At 40.8% G+C, this 26,847-nt stretch overlaps 1 protein-coding gene across 1 annotated transcript in view; it reads left to right on the forward strand.

Annotated features, from left to right (window-relative positions):
* Positions 1-25: 25 nt before the first annotated feature.
* ABCA4 (ATP binding cassette subfamily A member 4) overlaps positions 26-26,847 on the forward strand; it is a 125,067-nt gene continuing 98,245 nt past the window's right edge. The window contains exons 1-6 of the mRNA XM_044432251.1: positions 26-432; positions 5,251-5,344; positions 7,421-7,562; positions 9,506-9,642; positions 14,770-14,897; positions 21,466-21,663. Coding sequence (XP_044288186.1) covers positions 367-432; positions 5,251-5,344; positions 7,421-7,562; positions 9,506-9,642; positions 14,770-14,897; positions 21,466-21,663 — 765 coding nt within the window. The 5' untranslated portion in view covers positions 26-366. The remainder of the gene's footprint in view (positions 433-5,250; positions 5,345-7,420; positions 7,563-9,505; positions 9,643-14,769; positions 14,898-21,465; positions 21,664-26,847) is intronic.

Below are 26,847 nucleotides of genomic sequence, written 5' to 3' on the forward strand. Positions count from 1 at the left end.
CTTTTGTAAATGGAATATGAGGAGGATGCTATCCTATCCTTTCCTTCCAGAAGCAAAATGTCTTGGGTTGGTCTTGTGCTCCTGGCACTACACTGATACAAGCACAGAATTGGCAATTCCAGATCACATTGTTTACTAGCATAGCAGCATGCAGCCAATGTATCATCGAGTTACAACTTCTGTTTTGATGGTTTATAGTTCTTATTAACACCCCTCCCTTGCTACACATGCACAAAGAAGTTTTGTGCCTGTACAGGAACATCTGCTTATAAGTTTATTTCTTTTCAGGATTCAGCTGTGCGTGAGGAGATAACTGCAAAGAATTTCTATTCTCCATGTCTGGGATGCTGCCAGCGTACAAGAAGAATGAGTTTCCGCAGGCAGGTCAGTCTTCTGCTATGGAAAAACTGGATACTTCGGAAACGGCAGAAGGTAAGCCTTAAGCATGTTTGTGTGTGCTTAAATTAACTCTGAGATGGACACGTAATTTACTCAAATAGTGGGTATATTTCACAGGCTCTTAATATGTACTGAAACACATTGCATTGTCATTTAATCCATTTGGATCCAACACAGACTACTTTTACAGAATGTATTTTCAAACTGAGTTCATCATGCAGACAAAAAGAAAACCAAAAACAAAACTCAGTGTACTGAATTGTTTTGTCCTTAAAGCCTCTCCATGGATGAAGACACAGACACAATAACACCCACAATCCCATCCCTCCCCTCCCCTCCTCCAAATGACAGGGAAAATTGTAGATACAGTTCATTTCCTCTTGAAATTCAGTTAACTTTAGATTTGTAACCAACAGGCGTACTGGGCAGATAAAAATAAATGGACTCTTGCTACAGGAAGCAGCAATCCAAAATAACTGAATCACTTTTCATGTGATTCAGTTCATCACAGGGCAGGAACTTGTTGTGCACATCCAAAGCACACAAAATGTTTGATTATTTTTGATTAACTTATAAACCTTTCAGACAAATAGAGCCCCAAAGTGACTTAGAATTTAATGGGCAGAATCCAATGGAGTGCTTATGCCCACACCAGTTCTCTTATACACTATCAACTGCATGGCACAAAGAAACCCCACTGCTTGTTGAACTGTGATTTAGCACTTTCAGGTCAGTGAAGCTCCCTTCCAGCTTCTGCCTCCTTCCAGAAATCAGCATTACTGTTCATTTCAGGACCTTTTTTTAAAAAAATGCTATGTTTAAGCACTTCTTTAAGTGGTGGCTCCCTCTTAATAGGCTTAGCCAAACCCAATGCTTAGAGAAGGGAATTGGGGCAGAAAATATTCAGTGGGAGCATAAGAATTCTGTTAAATTCTGGCCAGTATGTTTAGGACGCTATGGATGAAACTGCTTGAATATGGGAAGACCCCTGTTGAATATACAGACCTATGGTCTCTTGAAAGAGACATTCATTCACATGGTCTGTGTAAAGGCATATACTCATCTTAGTCCATATGCTCATCATTGTCCATCTCACAATGCTCACTCAGCCTACTTGAACTGATAGAATCCAGATCCTTGTCTAGATGTTATGAACAAGACATTGCTCAGCATCTATGGGAGCTTCTCTCCAGCACTGCCACGGTTTCTGGGGTGGGCGGGGGGCTGCTCCATCACTGGGTAGTCCTACCTATGAGGTTTCATAGTTATAGCAAATACTTATATTTCAGGGAATAAGGAACTCCCTGCCAGTACAACTGAGAGTTCCACATACTGACCCTTTTCTGCTGCTATCAATTTACTTGGAATGCTTTAAATCTCCTAGTAGCTGGTATAGGAGGGTTAGGCATGAAATGCCATAAAGCATTAGAGATAAAATGAACTATTAAACAAGTGATTTATTGAAACAATATTTTGTACACAAAGGGTTACTAGTATTTACTTTAGGTGGTTCAAAAGAAGGCTTAATGACTAACATTCAGGCCTCAAGAAATCCTGTTGCTACTACCAGCCTCTGAATTACTTCTTTTACCTGATGTGAAATTGCCTAAACCTACAGAAAGGTGCAGGTTCTACATAAAATCTTCCTCTGGACCAAATCCCTACTACTTATATTTCTAGCTATTTGGGCTATGTATCTGAGTTTTTATCACCTGTTTTTATAGCCTTGCTCTGGCAACATTTTAGAATTTTTTCCTGACGTGGCAGAGTCATATGCTCCTAATTTTTCATCTTCAGCAGCCACTTAGGGTTGTCCCTTAAGAGAAGGAACAGCTCACTATTCAGGCCTTAGGAATTCACTTGCTTCTCAGCTTTCTCTTATCCTTTTAAACCACCATACCCCAAACAGCAGCCTGTTCCCTCAGCCTTCACAGTCTAACACCAAATATTAGCTATTGTTTCCCTAATAATCATTTTCCAAGCCACTGTTTTCCACCTGGCTACACAGGACCAAAACAAGGCCTCAGGCCTACTTAAATACATTGCAACCTCACCAATGTCACACAAAGTAAGCATTACATAAGAAAACACGTATATGCAGGGGATTTGTTCACACATTCGTTCCTGATAAGAACCACGGTAGGACACCTGCCAATTTCCCACACCCAAAAGGGGCCACTGATGAGTCTCCTGGATGGGCTTGTTTTGCTATTTCTTGCTTTGGCCCACAAAGTCAGAGCAATGAGAAGGAGGAACAGCCAATGCCCCGGCCTCGTTGTCTTCTGACAACGTCGTCTATCAAGCAAGCAAGTGGTAACAATGATGAGGAAGAGGAAGATGAAGAAGTAGCAGCTGGGGATGCCACAGGGAGCCCTTTGAGAGTTATTTATTTCCCATGATTTTTTTTTCTTCAAAGAACTTGAGGTTGTTTACACAATCCCTTTCCACTCAATTTTATCCTCACAACAACCCTGTGAGGTAGGCTATGTTGAGAGTGATTGTCTGGCCCAAAGTCACCCACTGAGCTTTATAGCTAGCTCTCCCAGATTCCAGTCCAGTACTCAAACGGCTGCACTACACTGGCACTTGAAGCTGACACTATGTAGGCTTGCCATAATGTGTGGGCTCTAACCAGGATCCTAGCTGGCTGGATGGAAGAAAGGAGCCATAGCTCAGTGATGGAGCACCAGCTGTCCATGTAAAGGGCCTGTATCCACTCCTTGGTATTTCCAGTTCAACAACTCAGCACTTGAGTTGGCCTTCTGAGGGCCCTGTTAGTTTGAGGCCCTGCTCATCGGAGAGCCAAAGGAGGGGTGCTTCCAGATCACGTACATTTCCTAGTGCTACAAGCCAAAAGGCATTGTGCAGATATTCATTTTTTCCTTAGTTAGGGCACACTCTTTTCATCTTTAGGCATTCTACAAGTCCCAGAATGCCACAGCCAGCCATGGTGGGAGTATTAGGCCTTTTTCTGTGTAAACTTGGTTCTTTTGTGGAAGCACAAAAGATGGAATTGTTGCATTTGAGGCAATTGTGTATTATAAAATCCTTGCCTAGAAGCACCCCAGATGTGACAATGGCAGGTCCAGGTATTTAAATTATGGTTATGGAATACACTCCCCACAGATATGAACCTGGAGCCAACATTTTATTCTTTTTGGGGCCAGACTAAAATCTTTTTATTTTCCCAGTATTCTAAGGCTTGAATTGCTATTTTAGTTGGGGTTTTACTGTATAGAAATAATGCTGTGCTTTACTTTGTTTTATTGCAAAACCATCCTGAGACAATTTGGTACAAGGACAGTATAGAAAATTTTAAAATAAATGAACAAACGCAGGTTTCTGCTCAAATACAAAGCAGATGAAAGTTGAATTTAAACAGAAAAATGTTTAAGGGTCTAAGAGCCACTTCAGATATTATACACAGTAACACAGCTGATTCAGGTGGTGGGAAGAAGCAGCAAGGTGTCAGAAGACAGAACTCTGTGTGTGTGTGTGCACATGTGTGCATGAGTGCATTTGCATGTACCACACCACCTGTCCCACAGGCCATAAGCTACTCTGGCTCCTGCAAGATGCCAGCAAGGAAACAGAGATTAAATTTTCAGTCTGGTCAGTGTCTGCATTTGAAATAGGGGGTGTCCCTGACTCAGAGATTTCCCAGGCTTTCCCATGGCTGCTATTTCCGCAATAAAAAGGGTGAATGATAATTGCATTCATGCAATTAACGTCACGTCTAAATTAGGATTGCAGAACGTTCTATGGAATGCATCTCTCTAGCATTAATAGATTTCCTGTCATGCCTGTCCTTGGCTTAGAAAGTGAGCTGAGCCAAGAGGAAGTCCATGCACACTCGCAGAACAAAACTGGCAACCTCTTTCCACATCGTGTGCAGCACAAAGGCATGTGACATGGAAGAGGAGCCCTGCGGTCACACTGAGCTTGATTCCTGATGAGCACCGTGCAAATTCACCAAGAACTCAGACTCATGGATGCAACAAGGCAGACTGGAGTTCAGGGAGCTGAGCCCAGGAAATCTAATGGATTCCTACCCCCAAAATGGATTTTTCGCATATCCACCATGACAGATTGTGACCAACACTGGCTTAATGTTATTGTTGTTCTTATGTGCTATCAAGTCATCTCTGACTTTTGATAAAAGCCCTCCATGACAGCCCTGCTCAGCTCTTGTAAATTCAAGGCTGTGGATTCCTTTATAGAGTCAATCCATCTCTTGTTTGATCTTCCTTTTCTTTTTCTGCCTTTGACTTTTCCTAGTATGATTGTCTTCTCCAGGGAGTTTTGCCTTCTCATGATGTGCCAAAAGCTTCAAATGACAGCCTCAGTTTTATCATTCTACTGCTGAGTATACTGTTAATAGACGTTGATTCCAGATCTGTCCTTACACTCATGAAAACAGTCATGTCAGTGGAACTGGAAAAGGGGATATTTTTATTCAAACAGACTTTTGGCTTATAAATTAGCCAGCTGCTTAAGGAGTTTAATTTGATGCAGGGCTTAGTTATTTTACTGTTATATTTTTATGCTTTTATGATGTGTTTTAAGTATTTTTTCTTTGTATTTTAAGAATTTAAGGTTTGTATTATTAACTGCCTTACTGGGATAGAAGTGTGCAATATAAAATCAGTCAAGGAATCCTGATCATTGGCCATGATGTCTGGGGCTTATTGGAGTAGTAGGCCAAAACATCTGGAGGTGACCTAGTTGTTACTCCTTGCTTTGGTGTTTAATTTTAAGCATTTTTATATACTAGGATGGCAGGCTTCTGCTTTATCATATGGACTTCCTGACTGAATGTTTAAATAATGCATCCGGCTTTTTCCTTTTCAGCTTCGTCTTCTGATTGAACTTTTATGGCCTTTGTCTTTATTTCTTGTCCTAGTCTGGCTGAGAAGTGTTAACCCAGTCTATCGCCAACATGAATGTAAGCACATCATCTGTAATGTGAAAAAGTACCCCAGATCGAAAGCATGTGTGATACTATCAGGATAATATTTTTTAGTTACTTCAGATTATTTTAGGCTACCAATAAAGATATAAACTTCTCAAGGCAGGGTGTAAGATAAAAATGCAAACATATATAAAAACAGAGAAAAGCAATAAATGTTCAATAAAGTAGTAAAAAACACTATAAAAACATAACAGCAATAAAACCTGCCACATTCAGTTTATAAGAAGGCCAGTGACAACAGTGGGTCTTCCGGATGAACTCCTGATGGAACCTAATTTCGGCAGTGCAAAGCTACCACAGAACGGTTCTTTCCTTATCCCCGCTCTCCATCACTGGCTGCTGCATGTGGGATTTGTGAAAAGGTTAATATTATGACATCGTAGTTCATGGTGTGTTTCTTCCTCCAGCTATTTGTTAGTGAGGAAATATAAATTAATGGAAACCTATGAACCTTCCATTAACATGTAGTTAGATTCTTACACCAAACGTTTAGTAGAAAGTCTGGTACTGCATATGATAGCAATTATATAATTTTACCATATTGGGCTTTATTGATCAAAGTGGATTATATCTTTTTCTGTAATTCCCATAATGTTGTGCTAGTAGATAAAGTTTTGTAATTTGTTTTGTCCTTTACTCCTGCACCTGGCTTCTCCTGCTCATTTAATCTACCCTTGCAGTTCTAGCCTCATCACCATATGCTCTTGTTCCTTCTAAGAGTTTCTTGTCATATACCAAAAGATACAAATGCTATTTCTACTGAAAACATTGGCAATACAACCTTGTTTCTTTTATTAAACAGGAAGAAATATTGGTCTGGATTTTTCATCATGTACTGCTGTTTATGAAAGTTGATATCCATATGATGTGAACTGCTTGAACTGCTCTGACATTATGATTTTATTACTGACCTTATTTTGGCCTCTAACTTTACTATGACCAAAGCTGGGAATTGCAAAGCCATTAGAGCTGAAATAAAATTTTGCACTTATTTCAAATGTATGGTTATGTATTTTAATTTATTTTTCATATTTCACTTTTGAATTTCAATGTTACCAAATAACTTTTAATAACTCAAAGCTTACATTTCACTCCTAAATTTAAGGAATTCATGTTAAAGTTCACCTTAGCAAATTCAATACTTTTATTTATTTATTTATTTATTAAAACATTTTTATGCCGCCCCATTCGCCGAAGCCTCGGGGCGGCTTACAACATAGATAAAACAAGTTAAAATCCATATAAAATAATCTTGATTAAAACTCACATTATAAAATAAGCCGCCCTGGCCAGATAAAATTCAATTGTATTTAGCACTTAAAATGTTGCTTAAATAAAAAGGTCTTAGCCTGGCGCCGAAAAACAAATAACGACGGCGCCAGGCGGACCTCTCTGGGGAGCGCATTCCATAACTTAGGCGCCACCGCTGAGAAAGCCCTTCTCCGAGTAGCCACCCTCCTAATTTCTCTCACGGAGGGCTCCCGGAGAAGGGCCTCTCCCGCCGATCTCAGGGGGCGACTGGGCAAATATGGATGTAAGCGCTCCTTCATCTATACCCATCCAGTCTGAAGTTCCTAAATCTATCAAAATCTCTAACTTGTTAAACAAAAATATAGTTGCAATAAAATATACTTTAGAAGGACTGAGATAGTTCTTCCCCTAAAATTAACTTCAGCACTACAAATCATTCACTGTTGACCTTAACTATGTGCCCAGTGAAATTAAAGGGATTAGTGTTAGAATACATTGTGTGTTAGAATACATTCAAATATGTAGGAAAAGCACGATGTGGATGAGAAATCTGTGTTAAAACCATTTGCTTTGTCATGCTAGCTTTTGACATGCGGGAAGCAAGCTAATCCACCAAACTAGTTGTGTGAATCAGCCTTAAGTTAGAAACCTAGCCTGTGGATATAGTGATGGCCTCATGTTGCCAAGTAACTCTTTTCTCTGATAAAGCGCCTTCTACAAGTGATCTGTCCTCATCTGAAGTGGTTTGAGTTACTGATGCCAATGTTTGATTGTTTGCTTTTTGTTTCTCCTATCAAGGTCACTTCCCAAACAAAGCCATGCCCTCTGCAGGAGCCCTGCCATGGTTACAGGGCATCTTCTGTACCATGAACAATCCTTGTTTCAGAAGTCCTACCCGCGGAGAGTCTCCTGGTATTGTGTCCAACTATAATAATTCCATGTAAGCAAACAGTGCTTCTTGCATCTTGGGAAAGAAGAAAATAGGGCTGCTGTGTTATAGGAGTTCACTTCCTTTTTGTGAACATGGCTGCATGAAAACAGCACCCAAAAGCCCAGGCAGTGGGTCAATTCTGTGAGGTGCAAAAATGGCGGAACTTGTGTGGGATGTGTGTCAGGCAGAGTTTAGGCAGCCACAGGATAATTCAGAGTTCCAGCGACAAACTCAGGGACTCATTCTGAGCTTGGAGTTGGGACTTTGAATTCGGAGCATCCAAATTCAGAGAGCATCACACTGGCTGCAGCACCAAGGTCCAACAGTGATCTTGGAGGTGGTGCTTCGGGGACAAGGAGAGGAAGAGACAGCTGATGATATAGGGGCTCTTTTTCAGAAAGTAGTTTTTATCTTTATAATATTACATAAGGTATTTGTTGTTTTTCAGATGCTCCCTTGCCTTTTGAACAATTTCTAATTAAACAATGTTGTCAAAGACTGGGGTGAAATGGAAGGCCTTGTACCAGCTTTCACCAAAGTTATGGCTTCTAAATATGTAACACTCCAATTCTCACCATGCTAACTGGGGATGATGGTAATTGCAGTCCAGCGCATCTAGTGGGCAGCAGATTGGGGAAGGAAATCCTATAGCATCAAAACAAAGCTGGGTAGGGTAATAGCAGCTTTTGATTTTCATGAATCCAGTGATGGTTCAAAATCTACACAGATAGTATATGAAGCCCAGATATTGTGTTGCCCCAGTTCTTTTAAACACATATATTTTTAGTGATGTTGGCAGCTGCCACTGCAGAATCTTTTCTGGTGTGAGCTGAGCAGAACAGTGCTTTGTCTCAAGTTGTTTTAGAAAGCAGGAATTGCTAGTGGGGTCTTCCCTTCTCCAGCAATAATTATCCCTATCATCTCATTTTTGCCACTATTATTTATTGTGAGGCATTACGTCTGTACTAAAGTAGAAAGTAAGTCTTTAATTGAGCCCTGTAACCAACATCACACCTTGCTTGCAACTGGCTTAAAGCTGGCCATAGTTAATGCTAGCTTTGCTAATGATGTAACACTACTGATGATGTTTAAATAGAAGGTGGGAGATTTGTGTGGGAGAGAGAGGGGGAAAGATTTCCAGACTCCTAATTATGGCTAAGCACAGGGTCAGCCTTACTATTAGGCAAAATGAGGCAACCACCTTAGGTGGCAAATTGTATGGTGATCAGGTATCCTAATTTACAGAGGACAGTCTATTCTGTGGAGTGGGCAGAGGGCAGTACTGTATTTGAAGGTGTCCACTTCAAGTCTGTTTTAAAGTCAAAGCACTGCAAGGAAGGACAGCAAAGCAGGTCCTTGAAGTCACCCACCAGCAGTTAGCAACCGGACAACTGACTGAGCATTAGGCACACAAGACATTTAGTCAGCCTTTCCCACTACAGTGAGAAGTGTTGCATTTCTGTGTAAAGTAATTACGCCTACATTAGCACTTATACATGTAAATTTGCATATGTAAATATTATGCAAATGGTAGCCTCTTTTATTCTCTTTTTGGTGATGCATATCCCTTTTTGTGGGGTGACATGTATGTGGCTACTCTAGCTAAAGACAATTGCCCTCCTGAAGCCCCTCCAATCGTTCTTATCTTCCTGATTCAGTACCTTAGCAGCAGCAGCAGCAGCAGCAGCACTTACTTCTTGCTGCCCTAGGCTGACTGGCTGCTTCATGTAGGATGTAAACCTCTGCATGTTTAGACAGAAAAGGGCCTACAGCTCCTAGCATTCCCTAGTCAACATGGGAGTTGTTGACTAGGGAATGCTAGTAAACATCCATAGGATTGTACCTCCCAATGTCTCAGAGAAACAGCAGCTGAGGAAAGCCATTTTAGAAAATACAGTGCCAAATGCTAACCAGTATTTCTCCCTGCCCCCCTCCACACACACATTTTTCAGTTTAGCAAGAGTGTACCAAGATGCTCAAGAACTACTGCTGGAAAGCCATGAAACAGAACTAGTCAAACTCTGGGAAGAATTACGCACCATCACCCAGTTTATGGAAACCATGAGGACGAATCCTGAAAGGATTGCAGGTAATTATCAGTTCTGATGTCTTTCTTTTTAAAAGTGCCTAATATTTTCCTTCCACTGAACTTAACTGACAGTTATATATTATCCACTTAAATCTCATACAAATACTTTTCATCTGTGTGACAGCCAGGTTTTAGTTTTCCTGGTGTTGTCTTGGAAGCCTTGCTTGCATCAAGGGCCTTTGGGCTAAACACAATATGTTAAATGTGTTATGTGCAGTTGATTGTCCCTTTCTTTTTTGCCTCAGAGTACAGGGTCCCAGTCTGGATCAGGACAACCATGGGATGGTAGGGTTCTAAGACCCAACTCAGGGAAGAATGAATATATGGGGGGAAGTAGTTGAGAGGAAGGTTAAATCTCCCCTGCATGGACACAGCAGTTTCTATCTGAATTTTTACTTTGAAGTAAAACAAAAGCTAGGATCACCTGTATACTACATATATAAAATAGCATGTAGTTTAGGCCTTTGATTGTTTCCATACTCACTGCTGTGTGTTTCGTATCTATTTCCCTACCTTTTTCTCATCTGTGAAGCCACATCCTTGTTCATCCTTTCCTTTCTAAAATTTACCCTTCATTGGCCCCATCACACCATCCAGCTCTGGCTACAATCCTACTCAGATTTCTGCTTCTGCATCCTTTTCAACTTGGCAGCCTACAAGAAAGCACCAGAATACAGAACAACCCAATGTGAACTCATGTCTAAACTGTGGCCTGCAACAGAGATTAGTTGACTCCACAACTTACAGCAGGGATAGCCCTCTAGTTATTGCTGGACTCTCAAAGGTCCATGACTGATTAGCATGTGACTCTGTCACAAGTACTGGTTTATCATCACCCCTTTCACTTGTCAGACCAAGGAAAGTGCATCAATTATACTGGTGCTGAGGCAGATGACATCAGCACCCTTCTTTTGAAAAAGTCACTGAGCTGTGCCACCTGCCACACGCACATTTCCCTCCTCTACACCCTCACTTGCACATGAACATATGATCTGTTTCTTTTTTTATAGCAAGTTTTATTCAAAATTATAACCCTAAAACAAAGAAAAACTAAAAACAACATCAATCATCAGAAACATCGGACCTGCTGGGTCAGCCCCCACATTTTTTTCCATTTATGATAACTTAGAAACAGATTTAAATCTATACAAAGTCCCATTTCTCTAGCCAATAATAAAAAGAGTCCCAAGTTTGATAGAAATCAGCATCTTCTTTCTCCTTCAATGACAAAGTCAATCTATCCATTTCTGCACAGTCCAAGATCTTTTTTAGGATGAGTTCATCGGTGGGTGGTTCTTCACTTTACCAGTATTGAGCAAATGCAATCCTTGCTGCAGCAATTACATGTAAAATCAAGTACATTTCTTGTTGACTAATATCAACAGGTATAATGCCTAATAAGAAGACTTCAGGTTTAAAAGCTAAGGAGTTTTGTAACATTTCCTCAAGCCATTTATGTATTTTAATCCAATACTTTTTCGCATTATCGCAAGTCCAACATATGAACTGTTTCTGTTGAGCGGTGATAGGAAAGCTCTGTCTGTGGTAGCTGATTTGTGAAGGTTGTGCAACATACATATGCTGCCACTTGACACTGCAAATATCAAGTGATGAAAATGAAGGAATGCTTATTCATACACAATTCTGTTGGAGATTAGGGCCACTTTTTCTTGACCGATGAGGAAGCAGATGCAATGTTCTAAGCTGGAAAATTCAAAAGGTTTGCAAGGAGCAGCCACAGGCAAGCATATGAATAATTAGACCACAGCAGATATACTAGTTTGATTGAAGAGAGGTCTATGCTGTGGTTTATTCAGCATAATTATTAATCCATCCCTGATGATGAGAAAATAATTGAAGAGATTCAGGACTCCCTATAATACAGGAACTAAAGCAATTGATACTGTCTTTAGGAGATGAACTTTTAAAAAATCCGAATAGTAAGTGGCTCACATATATACAGACACACTAACAACATACTCAAGAGCTTTGAAGCTCACAGTTCCAGGGCCACACTCCAGGCCTTTAGAACTTTCCTCTACTCTTTGAAATCCCAGGTCTGCATTTTATGAGCATGCCAAGCCCTTTCAACATTCGGAAAAATAAACAAGTGTGGTTCACATGCCAAGTCTCTTGTGTAATGTGTAATACAGCTGCCATTTCACACTCAAGTGCCTTTAAAAAACTCTTAAATGCTGTTTGTTTTGAAATGAAAGCACTTCTTTTAGAACTGTGTTTCCCAAACTTTCTGAGTATGCCTTCTGCTTCTAAACTTATTCTATCTTCATTCTCCCTCCTTAATGGAAAACCAAAACCTACCAGCAGCAATTTTGTTCCATGCAGCGATTCTAACATGCATGCAACCCAGAGAACATGTACGAGTTACAGAGGGCGGTCCCTTGTTTCAAGGCGGCCAGAGGACCATATTTTGCTTGAGTCCTCTGTTGGAAAGTCTGTCCTGTCCTGCCCAATTCCAGATTAATAAAAAAGAACCATAAGAACTTTTGCCCATTAACTTTCAGAGCAGGGGGCGGGGGGAGAACTGAACAAACCATTCCCTAGTCATAGTCTTCCACATTGTGGTGGTTTATACTCTATTTCTATTTAAATTTTAATTAGTATGCCTAAATTTACATCTATACATATAAGTTAGTACAGGTAAATTTTATTCAAATCACTCTCCATTTAATCTTTGTGTGTGTGTGTGTGTGTGTGTGTGTGTGTGATACATTTCCTCTGTTGGAAAGATTCATAATTAGGCACTGTAAATCTGGAATGAAGAGATGACCTAGGCCATCAATATGTTCACACCCAAGCATCTTTGACCTAATTGTAGAACTGTGTCAGTTCCTTGGTATTCTGAGGAAATGAGTTTGATGAAATGAATGTGTTGATGACCAAAGCACAAATGGTGAAATACTCATAAGAAATACTTTAAATACAGGTAAGAATCCATTTGCAATCTAATGCTGTAGCAGTGATACCTGCAAAAAAAATCTGCTTCACCATCACCATTGCATCTGCTGCATATCATCCAGCGGAGTTCTTCCTGGTGGAAGTTTTAGAACCCAATATGAAACCTCAAAGGCTGCTGTAAGCAATTTGCTGGACACTTTGCAAAAGTCACTCATATTCTTGCTGACTTGTATACCTCTAGTTTGACTGAGTTTGATAGGGCTTGTGAACCATCCAGTCATCCTATGGATATATTTTCACTCATGCAGCTTGGAGATGCAGGCAAATTACTTGGAGGATTGAGACCTACTGCTTGCCTTTCAGATCTAGTCCATCCTGGCTTGTACAATCTGCAAGAGCTTGCTGGGTACTTGTATCTCCCAAGTGATAAACTCTATGTGAGAAAAAATTCCAAGTGGTGTTAAACGATTCTGATTGTTTAGATCCATTCCAATCAGGTTTTAGCCTTGGTTATGGAACATGAATAATCTTGGTTGCCTGGTTGATGACCTATACTAAGGAATGGATATGCAGAGTAAAACCCTCTTGGTTCTTTTGGACCTTACTGCAGTTTTGTCTATGGTATCCTTCTGGATTGTTTATCTAGATTGGCTTGGGAGACATAGTTTAAAAGTGATTCTGGTCCTTCCTGGAGATGCATTGCTCCATCCATCGGCAAGGGGCGGCATAGAAATGTTATAAAAAGTGATTCTGGTCCTTCCTGGAGATGCATTGCTCCATCCATCGGCAAGGGGCGGCATAGAAATGTTATAATCATCATCATCATCATCATCATCATCATCATCATCATTGTAGGATTTCAAGAAGGCCTTTTGCTTTGGCTTTCTCCTGATATGATTGCTGCTGTCACTATTTATTATTACACGTTTATTGTTCTCTTACTGTTTTACTGTGTTTTTCTCATTTTTAATGTGGTATCAGGTTTATTTGTTTTATTGTCATATGTTATCCTGGGAGGGGTTCTGTCCTGGAAGTCAGCCAAGAAATAGTTTAAATTAATTAATTAATGCAGCCTTCCCTTGCCAATGTCAAGGTAGGCTGGTGCTCTCTGTTTGCATTGGACAACAAAGGATTGGAAAGACTATGGGCTTGCAGGATCTACTTTCTTTTCTTTCACTAAAACCCAGCTGGGTTACAAGCTTGCCTGGTGCAGAAGACATGCAGTTAGAATTAAAGTATTCTGTCCCAAGGAATTTGTTTTGAATTGAGAACTGACACGAGCCTGTAATCCTTCCACACAAAAATCCACTGCTGATTATCTCAAGTTTTCTTTATCTCTGGAGTATAATTGAGGACAGGAGAATATCATTCTGTTGATGCCATCCTTAACTAATTTTATAGTTTTAAAAGTTGGAATGGCAGTTGGAGGACAAAGAGAAATATTAGCCATGTGCTACACAGCTTTATTAATGCAGATGACTTTCTAAAGCATATTTTCTCTCTTTATATGATCATCAAGTCCATGGTTTAAAATCACCAAACTACACCCACTGAACTAGAATAGCAGTACAAAAGCATCCTGGTCTAGATCAGGAAAGATAAATATAGGTCACCATAGATTTAAAGCACAAGAACATTAGCATCAACAATTAAAAGTAGATTGAAAGAAGCATGACATCAAGACTTGTTTAAAACATTTAAGTGGAATTCTACATGCACATTTTGTGGGAAGAAGCTTCACAATAATGGGAAACACTGAAAAGTTTATCCTAAGTCAAATAGACAGTGATGAAGCTGGCCACTAATCCAATGCAGTTCAATGCATCTGCTCTTTAGAGAGTATTACACTTACCCATGCCTTGGCTGATCAGGAAAGTTATGCCTGTCTTAAGATTTTATCTGTTCCTAGGCCATGGTGGGCCTGCATACTCCAGCTTCTTTCCAAAGGAACACCTAACAGTTTTTATATCCATGTTTTAGTGCTCAAAGCTCTTGGCACACATGATTCCACACTGCTTCCAATAGTCCAGTGCGGCAGGAGAGTATTATTATTGCCATCTTAAAAGAAGGGTGGGATGTTGGTCAGCAGTAGTGACTTGCTTGAAACTGTCAAGTGATTTTTGGTTCCAGCTCACCACTGTGATGGTTGGTTTCAAGCCAGCATGGCACACTAGCTCTTAATGGCTATCTTGTCATTTTTGTTTTATCCAGGAAGAGGCATACGAATCCAGGATATCTTAAAAGATGAGGAGAATCTAACTAAGTTTCTGCTTGAAGATGTAGGCCTTCCAGATACGGTGGTTTACCACCTGATTAATGCACAAGTGCGGCCTGAACAGGTGGGTTGATGAAATATTGTAGCAAGCTGTATTTGGGCTATCCTGTGTGTCTATATGCACATGCTCGTGCACTTATAGCATTTGCCTCTGTCCAAAGCTACACGAGGCAATATATAGCATTCAAAACTCAATGAAACAGAACAAAATTATTTAACAGATTAAGGACACAGTTATGAAAGTTCTGATTTTCAGGGGCCATTAAAATGCAACCCTAAATTGCTCTTTTTTGAGGATCTGAAGAAAAAAAAACTGGCTGAGAATCGAAACAGGTAGCAATCAGAATAAGGAAAGGCGTACAAGATACCTTCTGCTATGAAGGACACCAGGATACAGGTTAGAGGCAGCTGGGAGGAGAAGGAGAACAAGCCATGGGAAATCTGATAGTTAAGCTGCCATGGGTCATTCCATGCACAACCAATGCACTGCACCTTATTTGTATCATGTCTTAGCATGATATATGAGCCTGACCACAGTTTGGTTTGCTGTGTATTAATCAAACTTTGAACATTAATCAAACTTTACCATTAATCAGAAAACAAATCATGCTTTAGTATACTTCCTGAAGCAGATTTAGACAACTGTTTGATCTCCAAACAATATTGCTTTGGAGCGCAAAATCCTGAGCTGAAATAGCAATGGGATGCCTGGTAATTCACATCCATGACTAGACCTAACTTGAATTCTTTTTTTTTTTGGCTTGCCTATGTGTCAATTTATCTTGATACAAACATGGATGTGACCAAAACTGTTAAATGCACTGCTCTTGATGTCAGCAAGACCAAAGCTGGAAGGGCCATTGATAGCCCATTGTCTTGGGTGAATAGATTGGCCCTTTAAAAGAAAGATCTCCTGTCTTGAATTCTCTACGAATAATAGCTTTTTTAAAAAAACTGCTTTAGTGGAAAATTGTAAACCAGATTACTCTTAAAACAGCATCCCCTCATAGATGTTTTGAGTATGACTCAGTCTGAGCTATTGTTGCCACTTCTGTGCTTGTGACCTGGAGAGCTGTGAGAGGAATGGCACGCTTATGAATGAGTTCTGCTGAATCAGATCACGTGAACCTGAAGCCTTTCGGCTGCGTGAGAGTGCGGAAGGAAGAGGAGAATTTGGGCTGAATGGCACAATTCCTATTTATTTATTTATTTGTTTATTGCTATAAAATACCCAAATGTGGGAAATGTGAGTGGCAGTTTATGGTCTGCAAGAGATGGAATTAATGAACTTACTTTTCACTCGTTTTGTTTTTGGCAAATTGTAGGTGGCTTGTGCGATTATTGCTAGATTGTTTAACCAATCAGGTTCTGACCAAAGCTGTAGGAAACTTGCTGACAGTTCTTTGAATTGCATGGAAGAAAGCGTTTTCCTGCCTGGGAAAGAAATGTTCCATGCAACGTGAAAGTTAGTGGTCTTGACCAGCATAAGTTGTTCCCATAAAGTAAATTCCAGTTTCTTTCTAACAAAGCCCTGCATGGTTAGCCCACCTGACAAAGAGAGTCTGCTGTTGAGACACTGTGATTGGACCCCCTCTGGTCATCTTGTACTGGGTGTTGAAAATCACTGAGATGCCAGCATGTGCACTTTTAACACACTTCTGAGAAAATCGCAGTTGAGTCTCAACTAAAAACTGTTGATCTGGTCACACAGGCCTGTAAGAGCTCTCATCCAAATTTGGTGCTCTTACTTGGGTAAGAACCAAACTGTATTCAGCACCTGAATAGTGAAGGCAAAGGGTGGGAGAGAGGCCTCAGTCATCAGTTGTTACAGCAAAAACCAAGCAACCAGACCATTCTATTCATATAGAGTACAGATTAACCCACAACCACTCTCTTGCCAAAGTGACCCTCTGATTGCTTATCCAGGGTTGTAGACCCTGCCAATCTCCTTACTGTTATTCTTAGAGCTTATCAACCAATTATGCAATAATAAAATTGTTCATGGACCGCACAGTACTCTGCAGGCAGGATGGAGGAATGGCTTGTTGGATCTCACAAGGAAAGTTTTTCCTGGTTCCTGGTTTTCTATGATCAGTGCCGTATTATTCAGGGCCAGCATTAAGGGTAGGCATTGTCAAGTGCCTGCCAAGTGTCTGTTGACCACCGCCCTCTGGAGTTGCTGTTTTCACTATTATAACCTGCTTGTTCACTTGTCTTCCACTGTGGCTCAAACAACAGTGGTGATGTTACTTGTTTGTTTGTCTGTTTGTTTGTTTGTTTGTTTTAAACCATTTCTATCCTGTCTTCTATCCAGTCAGGATTTCTAGCTGGCTTACATAAAATTGCTCTTGTTTATTAAGCAAGCACATGGTAGCCATGAGGGAGGATGAGGAGCATTAATACCTGGTGATAATGAAGACAGATCATAATAATTTGTATGCCATAATTTATATACCATTGCCATACTTTATATACCATGATATATGCTAAAAACCTTAAATACAACAATAAAACCTTAAAACCAGAGCATTCAAAATATTGAAATGACATATTCTACAAGGATTGAAGAGATGCTTCTTCACACCCTTTCTAAAGGCCAAGAAAGATTGGTTTTCATGTAATATCAACCTATGGTTTAAACAACCCATAGGTTCCTGCATGAACAAACATACTGCTTCCCATTCATCTACCTCTCCTGCCATTAAACAACAATGATCAGCTCATTGAGGGGTCTTGGTAAGCGATGGTGTCCTCAAGAGGGCTTCTCCTGCAGATCTTGATACCTAGAAAAGTTTCTAGTGAGATGGGTGCCCCCTTAACTAAGTCATAAGGTGTTTAGGGCTTTAATGGTTAAAGCCAATGCATCATAACAAGGAACATGCAGTCACCTGCATTCAGAAATCTATTTCTTAGACTGCTTCCCCCACCCAGCATATGTTGGGATTTTGTCTGGGAACGTATATGTTTGTGCGAAAATTTCTAGCTGCAAAGCAATATCCTGTCGCCAGTAGACCTTAAGTACAAAGTTACTATATGGGAACGGATGTCATTCCCATAGGATGCTTTGATGCTTCTTTGCTACTGTTAATCATATATCCTGTTTCCCCTGAAATGGCATTCTGAAGAGAGAATGAAAAAGAGAGTCCTGGTTAAAGAAAGGCTCATTTATAAGCATTTGAATTTTTGGCAAAAGACTGGACACAGCTGAGGTGCTGACCTTATAAGCACCCTGGGAGCGCAGGAAATGACACACTCTCGCACATGAAAGCTAAAACAAATCTAGAGGCCAACTAACTGAGAAAATATTTTGTTCCTCCCTTCGAAAGGACTTGTTGAACAATGGCATGCTGATAAAATTACTGGAATTTGTTTCCCAACTGCTGCTTTCAGGTTGCACGGGAGATAACGGGCTGCTGCTGACTCACAGCAAAATCTCCAGGAAGATTGGCTGCAGCCAGAAATATACCAGGAGGTTTAATATTTTTCTAACATTTTGCTCTTCGGGGTCATTCTCTGAATTCGGGCTCTGTTTTATGAAAGTTCTGCCTAGAAATGACTTCTGCAAGACTAGTGATTAGTTTTTGTAAGCTGAGGAGCCCATCATGCTTTCATTATTATATCTTAAACACAAAGTTTCTGATATTCTTGTCTAGTTTTGGAGTCCATCCACCATGCAAAGCTTAGAGTCTAAGACTAGGAGTGTTGAACCTTAGGCCTGTGGGCCAAATCCAATCCATCTGGGTTCCGATGTAATCCTGCAGGGTTCTCCAGGAAGCCAGCCCCACTTTTCCTTTTTCCCTTTCCACTGACTACTGTTTGTTGGTTTCCCAGCTTTCAATTTCAGACATGTTCTTAGGGGCTGCAAGGAAAAGTGGTGAACAGAGACAAAGGCGAGAGAAGCAGAGGCAAAAATACTGTATTATAGCTTAAATTTCTTACTGTCAGTAATTAAGCTTTAAGAGAAGCATGTCAACCTTCTAGAACGAGGGTGAAAGTGCAAAACCCGAAAACTACCCATCAACAACTGGGGAACAGTTCATCTAGAGAACTCCAGAGAGCTGATTTGGAATGCAAGGAGAGCTAGATGTGGACCATATGAGGTTCTCCACATGTGTCCTAGGGGGAGGAATCCTAGAGGAGAGGCATGGATCTGGTCAGGACACTGACCTGGTATGCTCAACCACTAATTAATCTTTTTCTGTCATTCCTTTGACTTCTGGTAATTATCAGTAGGCATTGCTTACAATCTTCTGGATAGTCTGCAGGTATTGTTTACAGTCTTTCAAAAAGATCTTTCCCTCCATAAGGATTTAGAACTGCGTTTCTTTACTTTGTTTAACAAAAGGTAAGAGTCTCAGGACAGTGAATTATTTAGTCTGTATCACATTCTCCATATTTGCTATGCTGTTGAAGTACTGAAGTTATTTACATCACCCTATGTTTGTTATTGGTACAGTTAAAGCTGTACTAAATCTAAGCTTTTGCCATTTCATACATTGATTTATGATTTCATCAGCCTGTCCCCATGTAAATTAGTGGATATGAGTAAAAAGATGGCCCAACTAAAAACAAATTGTTTGTTTTTAACAAAACAACAACAAAAACAATTTCCACTTTCTAACTGGTGCACCATTTGTTACTGTGTTTCTGGTAATAATTCTACTTACAGTAACCTTGATGACACTGTTGTAAGCAGTAATTTCTATGTCCAATTCTGTATCTCTGTCATGTAAGGGTTCTGCTGGTTCTAATCACTTAAATAAACTGTACCAGCTCAGAAGCTGTTGCAAAAAACTGGCTGAAGCTGTCCAATGTCACACATATCTGTTTTTCTGCCCCCTCCACTAAGCCATATTCAAAGGCTGAATGTGTCTCACTCTGCTGGAGGACTACATGCTCTATCATTCTGCATGGTTTAATAGTGTCACTCTGCCTAGGTTGCTCCTCCTACTAAGTCTAGGAACAAGAAATCTTTAGATACTTTAAAATGAAAAAGCAACAGATTATATATATTTCAAATCCTTTGTCCATTTCACCTTTCTTGCCTCTTTCCCAAGGATGGGAAAGTAGTACCATAGAGCCAGATAGTTGTCTTTTCTTTTGAACATTCTTTTAAAGGTGCTACTCATCAGGCATGGAGCTTATTTGCATAAAACTTGGCAAGAGCTCAGTTCTCACACTAAGGCAATCCATTCCTGCTTGATTTTCAGTCTAGCAAAAAGGTTTAACCATTCATTCATGACTCATATCTCTCCACCTGATGTCTTTGAGGCATCAGTTCACACCTTTTTTTTCCTTACCACCTGTATTCAGAATAGCACTTTCCATGAATTTTTATTGCCCAGCATACCAGGCAAAGTATAGACACACAGAAATACAAATGCATACAAATTCATCCAGACAGATGAATAATATCCACTTCTACCTCCCCCTTTCCATTCCCATTTGATTACAATTAACAGGGCTTGCCCAAGACGCACTGCTATCTCAAGCAAAATGTAAGGCTGCACCCCATCTTCCATCCACTAACTCTGATCCAGCTGGCAGTTGAGCTTTAGTTCAATACAACATCATTCCCTAGCACACCTGAGTGCAGCAGGGTAGCTTTGGAGGTGCAGTATAGGCCTCATGGCACATACAGCACTGTTCTCCAACTCAGGAAGTAGGTGTTTGAGATAACTGCTTCACTTGATTTCAGGAAAGGGGCAGCAGCTGGTCCCAGCTTTCCCTTGGCTCAGAAGAAAATGTGCTACAGACCTATGTTTGTAAAGCTCTGCAAGGGAACTATATTTTTTTTCATACTTTCAGAAAAAGTTCTGAATTCAAAAAGGAAGTCTAACCAGATAAACGCAACCAAAAATAGTTTATCCTGTGTCAAACAGAAGTTGCAGAATGTATCCTCCAGTTTGCTGGAATGTGCACAATTACGAACAGGTTATAGGATTGGGTGGCCCATTGGGTCTGCTCTGGTAGTGCTCTCATTGATCTAGTTTGTACGTGATGACAACCCATGTTTTATTTAACCCATGGCTTAACCATGGTTTGTCACTCCACTTAGAATTTATCTGGCAGACAATCAATCTTCACCTTATTTTCACCCTTCTCCCTGGTGTTTCTTTATTCCATTGCCCTCTCCCCCATTATATCCCAAATATCTTTTTAGTACCTTAGTGCTGGCATTTAGAGTACCCAGTTTTTGTTTTTTTCATTCTTGCCTGTTCCTCCTGTAGCCTAGCAAAACAACCCAGGACAACTCATGGTTCTGGCTTCACACATAAGGACATGCCATGATTTACGCAATCTAGCGATCACAACCCAACAACAAAGCATGAGTTCTCTTTCTCGGTAGTTTGTGGTTACCAAACCATGGTTTGTTAGTGCATCTAGGTTCATACATCATGACAACCCACAATTGAACAACCCATAGCTTAAATAAACTATGGGCTAGTGTGTGAATCAGGTCATTTTGGTTGCTTTAGTGCCTATTGCTTTTGTTGTTCCTTGGAAGAAATTATTATTCATCACTACCAATTCTAATTTCTGTAAGTAAAAAATTTTACTGAACTTTTTACTGAATAGGCAAAAGACAGTCCACTGTGTTCAAAAAGGTATGGTTTGTATCTTGCCTACAGTTTGCCTTTGGAGTCCCAGACTTGACTTTGAAAGATATCGCATGCAGCCAGGCCTTGCTGAATCGCTTTATTATCTTCAGGAGTCCAAGTGGCTTTCAAGCTGTACATCGTGCAATGTGTGCCCTTTCCCAGGAGGCTTTGCAGAAAGTTGAAGACTCTTTGTATGCAAATACAGACTTCTTTAAGCTTTTTCATCTGGTGAGTACCAGCCAAAGCCTAACCTTATTCCTGATGGTGATGATAATGTATTTTTAAAAACTCTTTTTGCCTTCCCCAACCTAGTGCTCTTCAGATGTGTTGGAGTACAACTCCCACAGTCCTCTTCTATCCAGACATAGTATCTGGAGTAATAATTCATATTCAATGGAATAAGCCAGAGTGCAGCATGTTGGAGAAGACTGTGCCATACTGCACTACAATATTTGCTGTAGATGAAGAGACAAAATTGGTGGTCAGGGAGAATAAGAAATATGAGATACCTGTGAGCCAGAACCATTATTTAGATAAAAAATTTCAACCTAAAAAAAAATAAAAAAATTTCAACATAGTAAGGGTTTCACCTTAGAGCTACTTCGCTGTATATTATGTTTCATTTGAAAAACAGCAGTTCTGCTAGCATCATTCTAGCCAAGAAGTAGTTAGAATTAAATGAATTCCACTTTCCAGTGTGCTAGCCATAAGTGTAAATGCACCAGGATGAATTAACAAGGGTGGGAGTAGTTATCGCACACACACACTCCTCTCTCTCTCACACACACAGTAATTGCAAACTCAGTTCTGAGTCTGGATTCTTGTGTAGCTTGAAAAGCACCAAGCACAAGCAGGAGCTATCAGCAAGCTTAGGGAAAATATTCAGCACTACCAGGAAAAAAACCCATTAGGATTTTTAAAAACCCTACAGGAGAGAAGTTCATAACAATCTCATGCTGCATGAGCATGGTAAGTATACATGGAATACTATCTGAGGGAGAAGATCTAAAAATCAAGATGTAGGAATGGTTCTTCCTTTTCCACTTGTTATCTAAATAAAAATTAACAGAGAAGTTTTGTCAGGTGTGCTTTCAAGGACAGTTGAAAGCAGCAAAATGCAACATGGTTGTTTCCTTGGTATTTCATTGGTGTACAGAGGACTGAATGAGGATGCTTGGGAAGATTCACTTTCATTTCTGGAACCATGGATGCCTGTAGTGCTAAGAGGAGAATAATGACTTACTTGAAGCATAGGATCACCTACCAGTGTCAATGCATTACAGAGCTTTAAGTTCAGAGGTGGATTTGAACCTTTTGTGGTATGCTGGAATGCTGTGCCTTGTGTGTATTTCTTATTATTTCTATTTGTATGCTACTACAGTAGCCCACTTCTGGGCTTTCTCTGTGGCTCTGTATGTGAGAAGAAGAGCTCAAAGACATTTACTTCTGTTTCTTCAAATTCTTTGTCTGTACCTCCTCCTTTGCTCAGTGACACTCCCAACAAAATAATCTACAATCTTGACACATCCATAGTTTGACTTTTGGAGAAGTAGACTTAGACCTTGCAGGTAGCTGCAGCACAGCAAGCGCCGTAATCGGTCTGTGAACCAAGACCTACGTGCCAGAAAGCATAACTTTTCAGCTTCACTGTTACCCCGCTTTCCCTGCCTCCTCACTCGCAATGCTAATGGAACCAGTTTTCCCACCTAACCACCCTGCTAAGTGCCAGTTTCCCACACCACTGCCTTTGCCCCCTTCTACTTGTTTAGGTGTCCTTTAATGACCACAGGACATGGTTGCTTCCCCTGCTGACTCATACTTTCTGGGAAACTATGGCAAAAGAAACATTTATTTTCACTGCAGTTGGCATTGTTCTAAAAGCCTTTACCAGTCACCATAATAATCAGTACCAGGTCTTTAAACACTGCTGCATGACACCTGCACTGGATTCCCTACTGGTTCTGCAGCAAGTGCAGACAAGGGGGTGAAGCAGGGCTACGTAAAGAGCCTTTTCAGGCTGGTGCAAGAAGCTGCAGTGATCTTCGGAGGATGTCAATGCCTGTCTCTCTCTCTCTCTGCCCTGGCTACTTCCACTGTTGTAGAGGTGGCAAATGTGCCATCCATCCATCCATGGTCACTCCCATGTACAAAGGGATGTGGAGATCTATTCTGCATATGGACAGGTGGGTCAACATGGTATTTTGTGACACTTCTCCACATCTCCTCTTCCACTTTTGCAATCATAACTTTGCAAGTGAGACCAATAGTTCATCATTCAGACATAGCATTGAAGACATTCATATTGGTAGAAACAAAAAAAGTTAGGACTTTTTCCAACTTCCAATGCAGGGTGCCTCCCATTCAGTAATTCTTTCAGACTAGGGAAATATATTGTATGCAAGGCTTTTAAAAAGATGGTACACATTCTGAATAAGCACTAGTCTACACTGATGATTTCATAAAGGTGGGGGCAAGAGAAAGAACATGGGATTCTGTGAACTGGTCTTCCCTCAGGCAATTTTCAATTCTTCACATGTGAGCATTTTAGCTCCTCCTAGGTGGGGTGAGGAGTTTTACAACCACAAATGTTTTTACAGCATGGTACTCTAAGCACTTGTGAACTCTATAGGGAAGTTTATGGGCATTTACACAGAGGGCTGAGAACAAGAACTCACCTTTGGCAGACTAGCTGGCCATGGGCACATTGTTCAGTCACCACCCTGTACTCCAACTACAGTAATGGTATCCTCAAGACCTTCTCAGTGCACATTAGCTGCAGTTTATGGGACTGTACCGGGTTCTGAGGACAGCCAGATAAAATTTAACAGCTACCATAGCCACACTACCATACCCAAACCCTGTAAAATGTGCTTCTGGCCATTTACAGGCATGGTGGCACTTCCTCTGATGTAGGGGAAGAACATGGAGCAGATGTGATTATCGCCTGCTGTATCCTGTGCAACATCTGTGAGTTAGGGTACACATGCTTCTTCAGGATAACCTCAACCTATCAGGACCAGGGGCTGAAAGCACATTGCCATTGATGGGCAAGCTAACAAGCCCATACCACTTGTCTTGAACCTAACATCCAGATCATGACTCGGGAGGATGCTAGAAAAATCTGGTCAGCATCTCTCCATGGAACTGGACCTTCCACATTTGTACAGTACTTAGCAAGACTTAAAACTGCAAAAGTGCCTTTTCCATTAGCCTATGTTAGAATAATGTAGAATAGCTTCTTCACACTTTATAAGCATCCTTTCCCTATAACCATCTGTTGAAGCATAACATTTTCCCTGTAAGCCCCCACTCTATAGTTTCTCAGTTTTCTCAGTAATAGTTTCCCACTCCATAAGCCAGTAGCTTGGTCCTTGCAATTCCCATTTGCAGCCAGTATCCAACCCATTAGCGCCCCTCATTCAATTATGCCTAATAGTACTGCCAAAGGAAAAGTAGTAACTTTTATGGCAGTAACAGAAGCTACCATCCACTATTGTTTTTCAGTAAAGAGCTTCTTTGGAGTTGTAGTACTCCAGGGGTGCAAGTGCTGAGGGATGGGAAGTAGACTGCTATGGTTGTAGGGGCGATAAGGCAATCCTAACGGAAAAACTGTTTGCAGGATGGGGAAACACTTGGCAGCATGAGCTCAATGGGATTTCCCAGAGTGAGGCAACAAAGGCATGTGGGATGGTGAGCATCAGCATCACTGGTGGGCCTGGGTGTTGCTGTCTGTCATGCAAGCCACTACCTGGAGAGTGGGAGAGTTGCAGAGGGGATTACTGAGCAAGAACAAGATCTACTTCAGTGAGGGGAAGGGAAAGAGGGAGACTAAATGAACAAAAAAAGCAGTGTAAGCAGGGGAAGGCAGCAGTGTGCAAATAAAAAAACACAAGGGCATGAAAGGGTATATAGTTTTATCAGACATACAGGCAAGTGGTGGCATGCATGGGGGAGTGAAGGGATAGGAAAACTTTCTGATGGAAGCCAGCAAAATAAAAAACAGAACCTAAACACACAGCGAGCGGGTCAATGATAAACTGTTTGCTGATGCAGTAAGGGAGCAAGAGATTGCAGAATGCAGACTCCACTGCAGAGGCAGCTGGAATACAGATCAGAACTGGTTGAAGGAAGAAGGAGGGGCAGAACAGGCCAGAGGGAACAACCACACCATGTAACTTACTTGCAAGGTGGCTTAGCAGGGTGTACAGACACACCTAGAAAATGTGTGGGGGAGATGAAGGTCAATGTAAATTCACACCAGATCTTTCTCTTGGAAAATGTTGAGAAGAATTTTTTTTCAGTGACGCAAGGATGAATGGGAAGTTTTGGGGAGTGAGTCACATGGCTGGGGTGCTAAATTACACATTCAGAGAGAGAGAATAGCACGGTTTTGTCTGGCAAGAAGTGTGGAGTTGAAGAAGGAAGGAGTGCATTTGTAATTGTCAGAGTCAGCACATTCTTTAGATTTCCTCCAGAAGCATTCAGCAGACTAGTACCAGGGACGGAAAATGTGGGCAGTGAGAATTGGCCAAGGCTGCACTGTGGAGGCACAGAGAGAATGTGAGGAGAACGCAGCAGAAGTGGCTATAATGAGACATTCAGTACACTTTAGTCATCTTGGGCATTCATTATGCTGGCTCTTGTTCTGTTTGACAAAATTCTTCAGGTGAGCAAGAGGCTGCTCACATCAGAGTCTCTTACAATCCCTCCATTCTTATGCCTTCGGAAGGCTCAGGAAAAGCATCAGCAATAACCTGGAGCTGTTTGGGTTGAGGGCGTTTCTGTTCACTGTACATGACAGGTTATAAATACCAGCATGTGTTTTCCATAAAACTGTCATTTTGTCAGGTTTCTGCCAACTTGTGAGTTATCTTTGCAGTAAAATCTTTGCTTTGCTTTCATGTCATTCTGCCTGTCTGGAAGGAATGATGCCTTTAGCAGGATAGCCAAAGCCTTTTAACTTGCAATCTGATTTAGGGCTGCTTTATTTTACAGCTCTGCCCTAGGATATGAAAGAAGATGCCTACTGTGGGGCTGAGGGGTAGAGGGAAAGGGGGGAAAGAGAGGGAGAAAGAGACTGGAGTGAGAAATGACTTGCTGGTGAATGGTTGTTGTAGGATATCCATTGGTTACCCAAACTAACTTCTGATGTAGTCAAAGAAAGGATGTCTTTAGAACCAAACTAAAGGGTTTGCCTACAGATATTGGTGGCCCTCAGTAAAAGCTCTGAATTTGTCTGTTTGCATGATTGACCACATATCTTTTATTCATTTAGACCCAAGAAATATGTATGTGTAGAGACTCTCAGGACCAGAAGTCAGTTCTGGCCCTTCTGGAGCATTAAACCAACTGCCTGTCACAGCCCTTCCCCCACAATCACCAATTATTTGGTGGTTTCATTACTTTGTGCAG

This window comes from Varanus komodoensis, unplaced genomic scaffold (genome assembly GCF_004798865.1).
Source record: "Varanus komodoensis strain SLA01 unplaced genomic scaffold, ASM479886v1 scaffold24, whole genome shotgun sequence".
NCBI classification, from domain to species: Eukaryota; Metazoa; Chordata; class Lepidosauria; order Squamata; family Varanidae; genus Varanus; species Varanus komodoensis.